Genomic DNA, 12,372 nt, shown 5'->3' with positions numbered 1-12,372 from the left:
AGCTAGCCGCCTTGACAAACTGCACTCTCAATCTGCTGCCTGCTCACTGCCAGAAAATATCTGCAGACTGCCAAGCCTTATGGCAAACTGAGGAGAGTTTTATGGAAACCATGGATTTTCCTCACAGGAAAAACTGTGCTCTTTCGTGTTATTCTTTCGTGCTCTATAAATGTTATGTGATCGTGATGTATGAAATCCAGTAGAGTTTAAGTGTCAGAGATATACCTATTTTGAGACGTCCAAAGTTCACAAAAAATGTCATTCTGTTTTTGTTTTTTTTTTGTGTTTTTTTTTCACTGGAAATATACATTCTTCTTGTGTTTTACAAGCAGGTGGTTTATTATCTTTCTGTGTTTTTTATGAGAGATTCGCTTTTTTTCTCCTCGGAACCTTTACCCTGCATGTCAGTACCACTGTGTATTTCAATCTCAATATATCCGCAACTGATATCCGCAACTGATACCTGATCAGGCAATAACTAAAAACCTCTCCAATTTTGCTGTTACAATATTTACCTTTACAATAACCGTTTACAGCAGAAGGATGAAAGAATGAAATAGTAGAAAACTGAAAATGGGCAGAGATATATTGCATAATTCATCCACTCCAAACGAAACAAAAATAATCTTTGTGGTTCTGGTTCCTCTTTAATCTAACTCACAGTCTGTCACCTCACATTTTCGGCTCACTTACAAAACAGGAGTGCAACACGCAGTTTGTTGCAGTGGTGGAAGATAACTAAGCACATTTACTCAAGTACTGTACTTAAGTACAATTTTGAGGAACTTTTACTTTACTTGAGTATTTCCAGTATTGGATTATTTATACTTCTGTACTTTTTATTCCACCAGAATATTTGAATACCTTAGTTGCAAGTTACTTTGCAGATTTAGATTATAAAACTCACAAAGCTTTCAATCGTGAAGCGTTGAGAGCTTGTAGATGTGCTGTTTTGTGTGCTAACAGATTTTAAAATATTCTGAAATTAAATTGTGAAATGGGACATTCTGCATAATGAGTACTTTAAGTAATAAGTATATTTTGATGCCAACTTAGTACTTTTCCTCAGGTAAAGTTTTGAATGCAGGATTTTCGCTTGTACAGAGTGTTTCTGCATTGTGCTATTGGTACTTAAGTAAGAAAGAAAGCAAATCAGAGTACGTGACACGTCTTCCACCAACTGGTTCGTCGTACATCCAATCTCACTCAAAGAGCCTGCTGTGGCAGGCCGAGCAGTATGGCTTCTGTTTCTCCTCCTTGAAGACCCCCTGGCTGAGCTGGCGCAGACAGAAGGCACACACAAAGTGCTCGGGGTGAAACTTGCGGTCCAGGGCAGAGATGCAGCGGCCCGTGATAGGCTCGCCGCAGCTCCCACACAGCGTGCCTTGGCGGGTGTGGAAGTGCAGGGAGCAGAGGGGCCGGCCGTCCATCTCCATGAAACAGCCGTCAGTGAAGGGCTTCAGGCAGTCCTGGTTGGGGAACAGAAAAGAGGGAAGAGAGAATGGCATCCAGTGGTACTCAATTTTTTTTTACTTAAGTAAAAGTATCGATACTGCAATGTAGAAGTACTCTGTTACAAGTAAAAGTCCGGAATTCAAAATGTACTTGAGCAAAAGTACAAAAATAGTGTTATCAAAATGTACTTAAAGCGCCAAAAGTAGAAAGTACTCATTGTGCAGAATGTCCCATTTCACAAGTTTTCAAATGTATGAAATGTCTAAAAATCTTTTGAAAATAGCAGATCTACAAGCTGTCAATTGTGAGCTTGTAGATCGGCTATTTTCAAATGGACGAAATGGACTGTATATAGGGCTGAAGTGGTTAATGTATGTTTTGTAATGATAATAAAATCTAGAAACTAAAGTTGTCAAATAAGTGTAGTGGATTAATAAAAGTACAATGTTTGCCTCTGAGATGAAGTGGAGTAAAGTAAAAGTACTGAAAATTGGAAATACTCCAGTAAAGTAAAAGATACCTCAAAATGTTACTTAAGTAGAGTACTTGAGTAAATATACTTAGTTACTTTCCACCACTGATGACATCTGATTTTGCAAATACAAGAATGTGTGTGAGTAGTACCTTGTACTCTTTAGTAGTTGGCTGAATTGAATTTGATCGTTTTTGATAGGTGTACAACACAGAAAACATAGGATAAAGATAAGAAAAACACAAACTAAATTAGGCAATAGGCTAAGAAGGATTGTTAAATTTGCAAACGATCTACAGTACTTACTTATCCCTGAATGAAAGCCTTGTGTTTTGTGCTAATGAGTGTATTTTGTATGCATTTTTGTGGTTGCTTTAAAAGCATGGAACATGATATTATCTTTTTTTTTAAATCCTGTCTTCATTTCATCATGGAATATCTGCTAAACTGAGCAGAAAAGAATAGAACTGAATAGAATGATGGTGAGAAAGACAGCAAGAGTGGGGGGTGAATGAGTGCAAAAAGATACACATACAGTAGAGAAGGAGAGGAGGAGATTACTTAATAATGGGGGAAAGATAATCTGGGCGTTGTTTGGCTATCGTCCTGATCAAAGGAAGAAGTAGTGTCATCATGATCAAATGAAGAAATAGTGTCACCATGATCAAATGAAGAAGTAGTGAAGACAAGTCTCTGATCTTCACTAAAGCCTGATTTATACTTAGTCGTATGACAGAGTACAAATGAGGCATAACATTAATAATACTGAGATAGATCTCTCTTCAGTGGAGGAGAAGTGGAAGTGTTCATACTCCATCTAGACATCTTTGACAGGTGCTGGGAACGAAAGCACATTCGGAGAACTTAAGAGACTTGTAGCCTATACTCTGCAAATATAAACTCCTGTGTTCATTTGCAACATCTGAGTCCCAACAGCTTCATCAGCCACACAAGGTTTCCTCGTTTCCTTGTTTCAGATTTCCATCGGTCTTGTGGTCAAGACATTATAAATAAAGAGAGGGCAGCAGTCTATGAGGCATTGTGTGGGTGTCCCGCTCATTTCTTCCTCGACTTGTACCCGAGCCAAGCCTCTGTGTGTGTGTGTGTGTGTGTGTGTGTGTGTGTGTGTGTGTGTGTGTGTGTGTGTGTGTGTGTGTGTGTGTGTGTGTGTGTGTGTGTGTGTGTGTGTGTGTGTGTGTGTCTGAGGTAAGAGACTCACTGCACAGACGAAGCACTCTGGATGCCAGGTGCCGTTGGCTGCGTTCAGGTAGTTCTCTCTCACTGGCTCCCCACAGCCAGAGCACTTTGGAGCAAAGAGGAGATAGAAGTCCTTGTTACAGTACGGCTTGCCGTCCTTCTCCAGGAACCCTGGCATAGGAAGAAAACAGACACACCCCATAGATTACTGACTGACTGACTGACTGGCTAGCTGATTGATTGATTGATTGATTGATTGATTGATTGATTGATTGATGTTTTTGGACGGCTGGGTCATAGAGAGTAAGACCTGTCACCTTCAGGTCCAAAGCGGTCTCCACAGTGAGCACAGAAGAAGTGGTCTGGGTGCCAGCTCTGGTCCAGTGCAGTTAGGATGTTCTGGTTTAGGAGTCAGAGATGGGTCAGCCACAGAAATATAAAGTGGTATTGTATGCATGTCCCTGTTATCTCAGCACCCTCCTTTGAGGATCACTAATCTTTTATTAAGCAAAACAAATGGAGATGTAAACCAAATAAGGCAATTCAAATGTGATGCTGAATTGCCTTAATTCACGGTCGAAATAGCCAGCCAGCGATTTCGACCGTACCTCAGAAGCCCATTACAAAAATAACATCCAGTATCTAGAATATGCCTGTAAGGATTAATCATAGATTAACTGACGAAAGGGAGTGTAAAATGCTGTGTCCATTTATCTTTTTGTAACTCTGAGAGTGTACAAAATGTGTGTGTACGTCACAACAATCTCAGATGAATACTTAGGATTTGACAGTGCTGCTATCACCTGCAGGATGGGTCCCTTGCAGTAGGCACAGCGAGGAGAGAACAGCTCATGGTAGTCTTTCTCACAGTAGGCTCGTCCGTCTCTCTCAAAGAAGCCACCGGTTCCCAGCTCTGTCTCACACTTGGCACATACAAAGTGTTCAGGGTGCCACGTCGATCCAAGGGCTGTGATCATCTACACATGCAGAGAACAGATAGTCCAGAAACAGAGCAATGGGAGATGTTAAATATCATATTTACTCAAGTAAGCAATTTCATGAATTATGGGGATTCATTTGAATCCCCATAATTTGCCACCACTCTTCCAGGTTGATAAACTGCATAGAGACTGCATATATATGCAGATTAAGCACTTAAACCCTAAATACTTTGTCGTACATCAAATAGCAACAAAAAGCAGATCTACAGGCTCACAAGATCAATGGCACGTGTTGTGAACTTGTAGATCTGTTATTTTTGTTGAATGTTCATCTATTTTCGCAGAATGTTCACATCCATGTTTGCTGGAAGTTCACCTATTATGACAAGCCCAGAATCGGGATGCTTGGGTTCATGTGTGTTTAAGAGGTTTACAATTGTATTATGTTTCCGCCCTGAATTACCTTTCCTGTAATGAGCTTGCCACAGGAAGCGCAGTGGCCCTTGGCCGTGGTGTGAACACCGATCTTCGCCAAGTCAGAGCTCAGCCCTCCCAGAAGATCATCTATAGCGTCCGTCTTCCTGCTTGAGGTCGGTCCCGTTGCAGTGCCGTCATTGTCTTGAAGTCCATCGTAGGTTTTCTTTTTCACAGACAGCTTTGGAGCCAGTGGTGGTGGGGCTGAGGAAGACGGTGGAGTCTAAAAGATAATAAGATATTAAATGAATGCCTTTTTGGCTATATATATATATATATTTTTATTTTTTTATTTTTTTATTTTTTTGAGTCTCTACCTGTTTGGTATACCTATTTGTGGAACCAGTTGTTCTCAACCTTTTCAGGCTGTGACCCCCAAAATAATCATATTGAACCGTGGACCCCCCACCTTGACAAGCACTTGGAATTGTAGGAGTTGAGGCATTACATTTTGTTTGACTCGGTTCCACAGATAAATGTTGTGAAAATAGCAGATCTACAAGTTTACAACGCCTCACGTTGCGAGGCATTGTGAGCTTGTAGATCGTCTATTTTCATTCATTTTCATTTTTTTCTCTTTCTTATATTATTTGTCAATTTGGCCAATGTTTGACCAGTTTTTATAGTAGGCTATAGGTTTGTTGATTACATCTGATGCAGTAATGGCATTTTCTTGTTGTTTTTTATATTAAAAAGGTCTTTAAATTCCTTAAATTGTCACTTCACTGTCATCTGGGGACCCACCTAAAATAATGTGCGACCCACAGGTTGAGAACCACTGCTGTACAGCATACTGCAGCAGGGAGAAATCTCCCAAACCACAGCATACTTTAAATATGACAAGGCTGCCCTCTGCTGTTACATAATGATTGTGCATCTCAAAGAGCTCAGACATCTCCGATCAAGTAGTACTTTTCCATACAACATTCAGCAGATATGTAATTGAATTATACAAAGCTGCATTCACTTCTTCATAAATAAAACCTAAATGATTACAAAGAACTGAAACACAGTTTACACAAAGAAATAATTGAAACAATTATTTGTAACACAAAGAGACAAAATAAAAACATCTCTTTGTTTGATTGGCAAATACCTTAAGTAGCTATTTAAGTCTGAATTTTGACACTTTTTGACACAGCTCATAAGGGACAATAGAAAATTAAATGCAACTCATTCTCGATTTCTAAACTTCCTCTATAACCCCCTGGTAACGGCCTGACTCAAAGTTCAATTCAATGTTAATTTATCCATTTGTAACTCTGAGTTAAATTAAGGCTGAGGATTTGTGTGTAGCTAAGTGGCGGAAGAAGTACTCAGATATTTTCCATAAGTAAAAGTAGCAATACCACAAAATAAAATGACTCTGTTACAAGTAAAAGGCCTGTGTTCAAAATGTTACTTGAGTAAAAGTACAAATGTATTGGCATCAAAATATACTTAAAGCACCAAAAGTAAAATGTTTGAAAATAGCAGATCTACAAGCCCACAACACGCATTGCGTTGCGACACGTTGTGAGCTTGTAGATCTGCTATTTTCAAATAGCCTATTATGTATAAAATAGGGCTAAAGTGGTTAATGTATGTTTTATAATATAATAATTTATATCTACAAAATAACTAGTAACTAAAGTTTTCAAATAATTGTAGTGGAGTAAAAATACAATATTTGCCTCTGAGATGCAGTGGAGTAAAAGTATTGGAAATACTCCAATAAAGTAAAAGTACAGTACTTGAGTAAATGTACTTAGCTACTTTACACCACTGCATTTTGGGGCCACCATGACAAACATAGTGAGGCCCATACAGTTCTCCTCTGTACTCACTGCTGGTTCCAGGGCCAACAGGTCGTCTAGGATGGAGTCCAGGTCCTTATTGGAGTTTAAGGAGGCTTCCACAGGCACTGGCAACTCACTAACAGAACAAATGTTTGTTTAGTCCAAATGTTTCATACCATGCTAATGAGTTGACACATCATTTCGTTTTATATACACAGATACACACAAGCAGAAACTCTTGCTTATAGGCTCTATTCACAGCAGCCATATTATGAAGACATTCACAAGTGTTACCAATGATACTAATGAAGGCTCTGTTCCATTCTGGTCAAACAGAGTCAGGGTGCTGATATTGTGCATGTTGGTTCACTGGAAATACTCTGTTACACCAGTGGGTCTACAGTTGGGGTCCAGGGACCCTCATGGGCTTCCAAATGGCCCCTTACAGGTGTGTAACTCTGAGAGTGTACAAATGGAACCAAATGGACCCGTAAGGGTCCATTTGGTTCCATTTGTACACTCTCAGAGTTATGAGGGGTCGTGGAAACCACTGTGCTACAAATGGAACAGAGCCTTCATTAGTATCATTGCTAACACCTGTGAAGGAAGTGATAATATGGCTGCTGTGCATAGAGCCTATTGCAGTATGCATGCAAAAACTAGTAGACATACCGCTGTGATGCATTGTGAGCTTATAGATCTGCTATTTCCACCATTTGTGAAACTGTTTGGAAAATCAGCTATGATGACATGCCCAAAATAGGGACACCAGGTTGAAAGTGGCTAATAATAACAGTACTGCTCACAAAGAACACAACTGTATATGAATTAAAAATGTATATGTAAGTACGATATTTATAGTCTACACAGGGTGCTTAGGTTTAGTAGAACAGAGCACATGTTGAAATATACTGTAACGTGTGGCTCACCTGTACACATTGGGGGACGTAGAACGAACTCCTTCCTTAGCAGCTACTGCTAGTGCAGCATAACCTGAAGCTAGCAGCAACTGTTGAAAAATAACACACAGCATCACTACATGTATCTGGAGTTGAACCAGAATCAAGTTCAGGTTTAAACTTTTTATGTCACACAAGGTAAATATGCACATTTGCAGCCAGCTTAAAACTTAAAACTAACAACAACTAGAAAAAGTGCTCCTCGGAGCACAGGTCTCCGCCAGGTCAGGTACGTTATTGTGGCCTCCTGGTGGCGCTATAATAGACCAATGTGAAAAGGGTGCCATTTATTCTTAGGTCGTTCACGGCAATCGGACACTGCATTCATGATTTGAGGCATTTTGTTCCAAAAATGTGTTTTGCTAAATTAGACCTGCTGGTGGCGCTATAACAGGCCAATGTGAAAAAGGGTGGCATTTCTTCCTTGGCTCAGTGGGAATGTGTTTGTGAAATTTCACGGAAATCGCAAGCTGCGTTCATGATTTGAGGCATTTTGTTCAAAACGGACCAATCCTGCAAATTTTGGAAGCGAACCTTAGCCAATGAGGATGGAATATGGGAAATCGTCATGTTGATCACATGACTACAGAGATACTGTGTACCGATTTGCATGACGTTTGGATAAAATCTGTAGGAGTAATGTAAAAAAAATGGGTTTTGCACAAATCGGCCTCCAGGTGGCGCTATAACAGGCCCATGTGAAAAATTTGAGGCAGAGGTTCTGAATTGGCATCCAGGGAGTGTGTATGCACAGTTTCGCAGCGACCGGGCCAACGGTGCCAGAGATTAGCTGGTAACACATGGACAGGACACACACACGGACACACACACACACACACACACACACACACGGACGGACGGAGGGTAAAACATACTCTCTCGCCATGCCTTTCGGCCTGGCGGAGACAATTACAGCAAAGCACAGCATTCACCACACACCGGATCAACATTCACACAAAAAATCTGTTCATACGATGGAGTTATCAGGCTTCACTATGGTTAATGTTTTCTGGTAAGTTACTATGACAACCTGCACAATCCGGTTGAAACATTCACTTCCTCTGAGGCAGGTTTTTTCCCCACTGTTTTCACTGATTGTGAGATTACTTCTTAAGAACTTAGGCTTCTTAAGAACAAACACAATTTGCATCATAACATACATAACAATATTAGTGGCAGTGAAGTGAAGAACAAATGTTATTCATATATATATGTGATCATGAGAACTTCACCTGTGATTAATAGCTCATGCTTTATAGTTGAAAATCTGTTATTTTCGGTGGGCGACACGATAAGACTATGTAAAAACCCAGTGACCTTTCATTCACTCCTCACCACATTACCCAACCTGTTTCTATTGCGCAGATACAGACTCCGGAACTAGGCAGCTATGTGGAAGACTAGACATTATAGAAAACGTCTTTAAAACAGAACCACGTTTATACCAGATATAGGTTATTGACAACTATAGTTTATAAACTGTACATTACAAGGGATTTGATTTGGCTCACGTGTCTTTACAACCCAATATAGAACAATATAACATTTACAACACATAACTACAGACAAATCACTCACACACAGACAGACAGGACTGACTTTAGAGCAATTGTATCTTGCATACTGTAACATCCATTCAGCAGTGGTGGAAAGTGTAAAGTAACTAAGTACATGTATTCAAGTACTGTAATTAAGAACAATGTTGAGGTATTTTTTACTTTACCTGAGTATTTCCAATTTTCTATACTTCTACTTGTACTCCACTGCATCTCAGAGGCAAATATTGTACTTTTACTCCACTACAATTATTTGAAAACTTCAGTTACTAGTTACTTTCTTGATTTTCATTATTATTACAAAACATACATTAACCACTTCAGCCCTATATATATATACTTTGGCTATTTGAAAATGCTCACAATGTGTCGCAATGCAACGCTTTGTGAGCTTGTAGATCTGCTATTTTCAAATGATTTTAGAAAATGTAGAAAACGTGTGAAATGGGACGTTATGCGTAATGAGTACTTTTTACTATTTGATGCCAATACTTTTGTACTTTTGCTCAAGTAAATGCTGGAATACAGGACTTTTACTTGTACTGTATTTCTACATTGTGGTATTGATACTTATACTTAAGTAAAAAACTGTGAGTACTTCTTCCACCACTGCCATTCAGACAGTGGACAACTTGATACTGTGTAGTGAGGCACATGTATGATAATCACATTTTGTGTGGTGAGGAGCGACTGACCACATGCTGAGGTCCATGCAATGTACCATAGTCATTGTGTAACTATCAACATCATGCCATTCTGCTTTAACCCATTAAGACCTGAGGCCGATTCTACAAAATACCTTTTAAATCAGTAGTTCTCAAACTTTTTCCTGCCAAGGACCCCCAAAATGATATGTATTTGGCCGCGGACCCCCCCCCCCCCATCCCATCTGAAAATGTTTTGTGCCAGGGACCCCCAGAAGAGAAGATTTGTGTCAAAATTATTCAATTTTTTTTTACACTTTCAAGATTCTTCCGAAAATGTTTTACGGTTTTAATGGCTTAAATCATCAAAGTATCAAGATACAGTAGGTGTCATTCATACGTAATACATCGTCCATCTTGTAAAAGCATTTTTTTTTTTCATCCTTTGAAGTATTAGTAAGAAAAGGGTGGATAAAGGTTGTCTTCTGCTTTGAATGTCCATATATATCGGAACCATTTCTTGATACAAATGAATAAATAAATGATGAATAAAATGTTTTGGGGAAAAGCTGACAGCGCAATTCCTGTAACAGTTCCCTGTAGTTTTGTCCTCACCTCTCCAGAAGAGGATGCTTCCCCACTCTTCTTAGGGACTGACTCAGGACCTGTTGACTGCTGGTTTAGGGCCAACTCCTCCAACAATAGATCTGCGATGTGACACATGAACATATATATCATCGTACATGCTTGAACACATGCACACATACACTCAGAAGCATACAAACATGTGTGTGCAGACAGATATCAGCACATATGTAGGTTAATTAAATTAATTGATTGAATCAATTATAAAACATATGATAATCGATAATTTAACAAAATAAATGAATAATCGATCCCTATTTGAATCGATTCAAATAGTGAAAATAGCTGATAATAATCGAAAAGAATAATCGTTATAAGAAAAGAATGGAGAGTTGCAGCCCTACACATGTGTGTGCTCACATACTGAACACGCATTATCACTGATCCTGTTTTTTCTGATTCTATTTGAAGTCAGTAATTAGGATTTATATCTACAGTATACAATCAAATCCTGTACATTCTTTCCACTGAATGAGAGGTTTGATGACCGGAACAGTGAATATAATGCATTATACAATTATTATAATGTATACAATTATAAGATGTATTAATAAACTATGATTAAGTGTTACGATACTAGACCTTATGTCATTGTAAAAAATAATATAATGTGTTATGATTACTGTTGTAAAGCGTTATGAGTACTTGTGAGTGCTTATAATAGGGTTATAAGCAGATTATAATGCATTATAAGTATGTGTATGAGTCATCACAGACATGGGCTTCAAAGAAAGTGTTACCACGGTTTTATTTGATGTTAAATATAGTGTGCAATGCCTCAAACTGTGCACAGTGTACAGTGTAAGGTGCTTTAAGGTTGAGGTTTGTTCAGGAAGGCAACTTCTTCAGGAAGTGAAACACATTGCACAAATGAAACTTCCCCTAGATAGAGGGAGCCTCTGTTGATAGCTTTAAAGCACAGCTTCACTCTTGCTTTTAGCTGATTTTTTTGGTTGATTTTTAAATCTACCCATGTCCTCACTGTATTGCCTGATTCACTGCCTTTTGCTATTATTTTAATGTTGTTTTATGCTTTTACTTTTTTTTTTTTTTTTGCTTTATTGTTAAATTGGTTGTAACTGTAATTGTATTCTTGCTCTGTAAAGCACTTTGAGCTGCATTTCATGTCATGAAAGGTGCTATACATACAAGGCTCAGTAGTTAGTAGTAGTACTGTTAGCAAGTAACGTTATTTATAAAGCACCTTTCCAGGGCAGAGACGCCACAAGTGCTTCTTAGAGGAAATAAAGCACAAGCATGACATACATAGATAAGCAATAAAAACTGAAATAAGAAAAATTACACATGTGTAGCAAAAATATCTACTCATGTTTGTAAGATCTGTAATTTTTTTAATTTTATTTTAATGATGTTAAAGATTTTGAAACATTTTCACTTTTTAAAAAATAATAATGAAGTAACACCCAATACATTGAAATCCAGCTCGCTTCCTTTGTCATAATGTAATAATCCACAACATAGAAAGGAAAAGGGAAAGGCATTTTGCAAAAGAAAGTTAGTTTCTAAAGGGAAGGTGTCAATATGGCATTCATATAAGACTCTACATTAATAGCAAGAGTGCTAATAATGTCCCTGTTTAAACATTCATTATACATTATCAAAAAGGTCACCGGTTGGCTCTCTAGTGCACATCAAATGCACGGAAATGTTAACCATAACAGTTAAATAATTGCCAAAGTATATGCAATTAAGGATGGAAATATATGATGTCAAGATGGATCACTAACCACAGAGCAAATCCAATACTGTAACTGTATACCTGTTCTATATACGGATGTCCTCATTTCACTACTGCTTTCATCTTTTGTTTAATCATTCAACTTGTACTGAAATTCAATTCAGTTTATATCTATCATATGTATGCTAAATCCACTGATTAACTATGTCCAAACAGCAATGCAAAGCATGAGAGATAATAAGTTCTCTTACCCAACTCATCCATGTTTGCCTTGTCACTGAGCCAGCATGACCATTTCTGTGTGTGTGTGTGTGTGTGTGTGTGTGTGTGTGTGTGTGTGTGTGTGTGTGTGTGTGTGTGTGTGTGTGTGTGTGTGTGTGCGTGTGCGTGTGCGTGTGCGTGTGTGTGTGTGTGGTGTCTGTGTGCTAGTTAGTTACTGTAAAAACTGCGTCTTCAGATGAAACTGTCACTTCCTCTGACGCAAACGTACGTGTTTTCACTGATCATGCAGATTGCCAATCACTTCTTAACCCATTAAGACCTGAGGCCGAT

The 12,372-nt window shown here is 38.6% G+C and overlaps 1 protein-coding gene across 1 annotated transcript; it reads right to left on the bottom strand.

Annotated features, from left to right (window-relative positions):
* Positions 1–328: 328 nt before the first annotated feature.
* lpxn (leupaxin) lies at positions 329–12,139 on the bottom strand. The gene is made up of 9 exons (XM_084067005.1): positions 12,072–12,139; positions 10,092–10,183; positions 7,247–7,326; positions 6,366–6,453; positions 4,529–4,762; positions 3,928–4,101; positions 3,442–3,523; positions 3,147–3,295; positions 329–1,469 (listed from the first exon to the last, which is right to left on the bottom strand). The coding sequence occupies exons 1-9, from the start codon at positions 12,082–12,084 to the stop codon at positions 1,203–1,205; spliced, it is 1,179 nt and encodes a 392-aa protein (XP_083923131.1). The 5' UTR covers positions 12,085–12,139; the 3' UTR covers positions 329–1,202.
* Between the last annotated feature and the right edge of the window lie 233 nt (positions 12,140–12,372).

This window comes from Gymnoscopelus microlampas (assembly GCF_963454915.1).
Source record: "Gymnoscopelus microlampas genome assembly, chromosome: 9".
NCBI lineage: Eukaryota > Metazoa > Chordata > Actinopteri > Myctophiformes > Myctophidae > Gymnoscopelus > Gymnoscopelus microlampas.
This window is presented reverse-complemented; position numbering and strand designations above follow the sequence as displayed.